This window comes from Cibotium barometz, chromosome 36 (genome assembly GCF_041138505.1).
Source record: "Cibotium barometz isolate CiBa-2024 chromosome 36, ASM4113850v1, whole genome shotgun sequence".
Classification (NCBI taxonomy): Eukaryota; Viridiplantae; Streptophyta; class Polypodiopsida; order Cyatheales; family Cibotiaceae; genus Cibotium; species Cibotium barometz.
In genome coordinates, this window is record NC_141081.1 from 23,588,342 (window position 1) to 23,591,381 (window position 3,040).

Consider the following 3,040-nt stretch of genomic DNA (forward strand, 5'->3'; position numbering starts at 1 on the left):
TTTTTGTAACATGCATATGTGCACAAGCTAGTTTATGGTATTCGAAAGTTTGTAAAACCTTAGAAGGTTTAAGGACTAAGGCTAATTCTATGGTAAAAGTTCAAATATGGATGTGTACTCTATTTTTTGGGCTCAAGGCCTACTTTTGGAATATTATTAAAAAAATACCCATTTGAGAAGGGGCCACTCATGTTGGGGGGGAGATTGCACCCACAATGCTTGTCTTGTGTGGTAAAGTAGTTTTATGCACCATTCATGTGTATTTTTTAAGTGTTCCATATGGTTATCTAAGCTTTGGTTTTTATTTTCTTCTATGCAAATTAGTTGAATAGTGGTGAATTTTGATACTAATATTTTTACTTAGAGAAAGATCCAAGTTTCAAGTTCTATCTACTATAAATGAACTCATGGTTAGCATTGTATATAACCAGCTTTCCTAGTAGGATGACTAGAAGTGGGGATCTTCTACAATGCTTCGTCAACCCTCTACCCACCTGCTTTACTTCCTCTATTATTTCCCCTCTTTGGTCTCCAATGAACAAAATTTGGAGACTGTACATCTGAAAAGGTTTGTGATCCCTTCAAATCCCCCTGAAATGAAAGTTTTTCTACGAGATGTGGTGTACAAGACTTTCCCTTAGGTAATAAATTGTTGAAGAGAGGGTTTGCCTTTGGGAAATGTCCCAAGTGCCTTATGTATGGTGCCCAGCAATTCGGTCTCTTTGGTATGCTCTAGTAAGATAGATTCATTCAACTTTTATGTTCAAACCCAGCTGGCCTCACTGGATTTTGGGTCAACATTTCACTCCACAACTTGATACTTGCCACCCTTAGATTCACTATATTATGGGAGCTATGGTCCTCCAGAAACTCTCTTCTCTTTGCTAAAAATCTGATTGCCAGACTTGTTCCTTGTAGACTGTTAAGATTATTTACAGATTTAATTATTTAAATTTATCAAGTCTAATAATGTACAGGATCATGATGCCATTAGCATCATGGCTAGGGAGGTTGACTTACACTATTTGGCTAATGCCAATTTTTTTCTATCAGTCTCACAGGTGGTATAAAAAGACTAAGTAAGTCCATGTTACACATTCTGCTCTCTTGGGGTGATTCCTATTGGTATGAGGCTTGACATCAAGATTTGGTCTAAGAGCAGAGACAAAGTGATTTTTGAAGCTCAATCTCCCAAAGGCTTCTCCCCTAGAGATATCATTATTGGCAACACATGCAGTTGACTCTTTTTTTCTTTTGAGATTCTTGACTTATGACTGTTGGTTTATTTAGGACATCACTGCTGGGTTAATTAAGAACATATGGAATCATCACAAATGAGAATGAAGAAATGCTCCTTATGCCCACTTAGAGAGAGTGGAGAGGGAGAGAGAGAGAGAAGGGGGAGAAAGAGACTGAGAGAGGGAGAGAAGGGGGAGAGAGAGACTAAGAGAGAGAGAGAGAAATGAGAGAGGGAGAGAGAAAGAGAGAGAGAAAGAGAGAGAGAGAGAGAGAGAGAGAGAGAGAGAGAGAGAGAGAGAGAGGCGGGAGAGAGAGAGAGGGGGGGGGAGAGAGAGGGATAAAGAGAGGATGCGGGGGGAGAGAGGGAGAAAGAGAGGATGCAGGGGAGAGACGGAGAGAGTGGAGGGAGACTAAGAGAGGGAGGAGAGGAGAGGAGGAAGAGAGAGAGATAAAGAGAGACAGAGAGAGAGGGGGGAGGGGGTGGGTAGAGAGGGGAGGGGGAGAGAGAGAGAGGGATAGAGAAAGAGGGGGGAGAGAGAGATGGAGGAGGTTGGAAAGGGGGAGAGAGAGAGAGGAGGGAGGCGGAGGAGTGGGAGTGGGAGAGGAAGGGGGAGAGAGCAAAGGAAAAGACCAACAGAGAGAGAAACATGTCAAAGTATTGTGGTTATGGAGGATGAGAGAGGGTGAGTGAGAGCAAGAAAGGATGGGGTCCAAGAGCACACGAGAGAAATATAGAGGAGGGGAGTGGGGGGAGCGGGGAGAAAAGGATAGGAAGCTGCAACCCACTGCTGGGTTTATTGACCATTCACCACCTTATGTTGCCTCTTTCACCAGCCAATGTTCATGATTTAGTTATCTTTGCTCGAAGACATGAAACTTGTGCCCTAAATTTAGCTACATTCATAAGGTTGACTGCTGGCTAAATATGAAACTATGATCTTGGGTTTTCTCTTTGGTGTGGAATCCTTCTTTCCAAAGAAATTTACTTGCGTGCTCATAAAAGGCCGCTTAAAAAAAAAACATTTCTCTCACATAGTTTTGGAGCAATGCTCCTACCTCTTGAAATCCAACCTTTCAAATAACACATTTTGTTGATGATGAATTCCATGCTTTGCTTTGTGGGGTGCATGATATGCCTAATAGATGCATTTGATAACAATCCATGTTGATGAAGTTCATGGAATTAATATAAATGCTTTTTGTCATGTGAATGCCCCTTAAGGAAGTTTGGTTGTGAACCACAATTTTGTGAGAGGATAAGATTTTTAACCTTAATGTAGACCACATACCAAAAAATAAGAAGATTTTTGTGCTTGTTGCTCGATCGGCTACGATTGGTGATGGGGGTGTCTTCCTTCTATTTTCTTTTTTGCTGTGCTGATGAAGCTGTGTTGAAGCTATCTACACGTGCCTCTCCGAATTTCACACCCTTTTGGGATAGCAGCTCCGGGGTCACACACCCTAGAGTACCCAACATAGCCCACCGGTAGTGGATGACCTCCAGCTCGTGGTTCTTGGCGAAGGTCTCAGGGTCAGCAGAGAGTTCGGCGGTGTCCCAGCCGTAGTCGCTAGGGAATTCACCCTTCAAGTACCTTGGGGCCTCACCGGAGAAGGGGCCGAGGTATTTCAAACGGTCGGGACCATACCAGGGGCTGTCGGGCGTCTTGGACACCGTCTTCCTCATGGAGACGCGGGCCTCACCGAGGTTGCCGACCTTGGAGGCGAGCTCGCTCTGGGGCTTGAGCACGGGCTGGCTAGCCCGGGAGGTGGAGGACAGGGCAGCGGTGGCCATGGATGCCAT

At 44.2% G+C, this 3,040-nt stretch overlaps 1 protein-coding gene across 1 annotated transcript; it reads right to left on the reverse strand.

Moving 5' to 3' along the window:
* Nucleotides 1-2,596: 2,596 nt before the first annotated feature.
* Nucleotides 2,597-3,040, reverse strand: LOC147617641 (chlorophyll a-b binding protein, chloroplastic-like). Its single transcript, XM_086775478.1, has one exon. It carries the CDS (start codon nt 3,038-3,040, stop codon nt 2,597-2,599), a length of 444 nt encoding a protein of 147 aa, XP_086631604.1.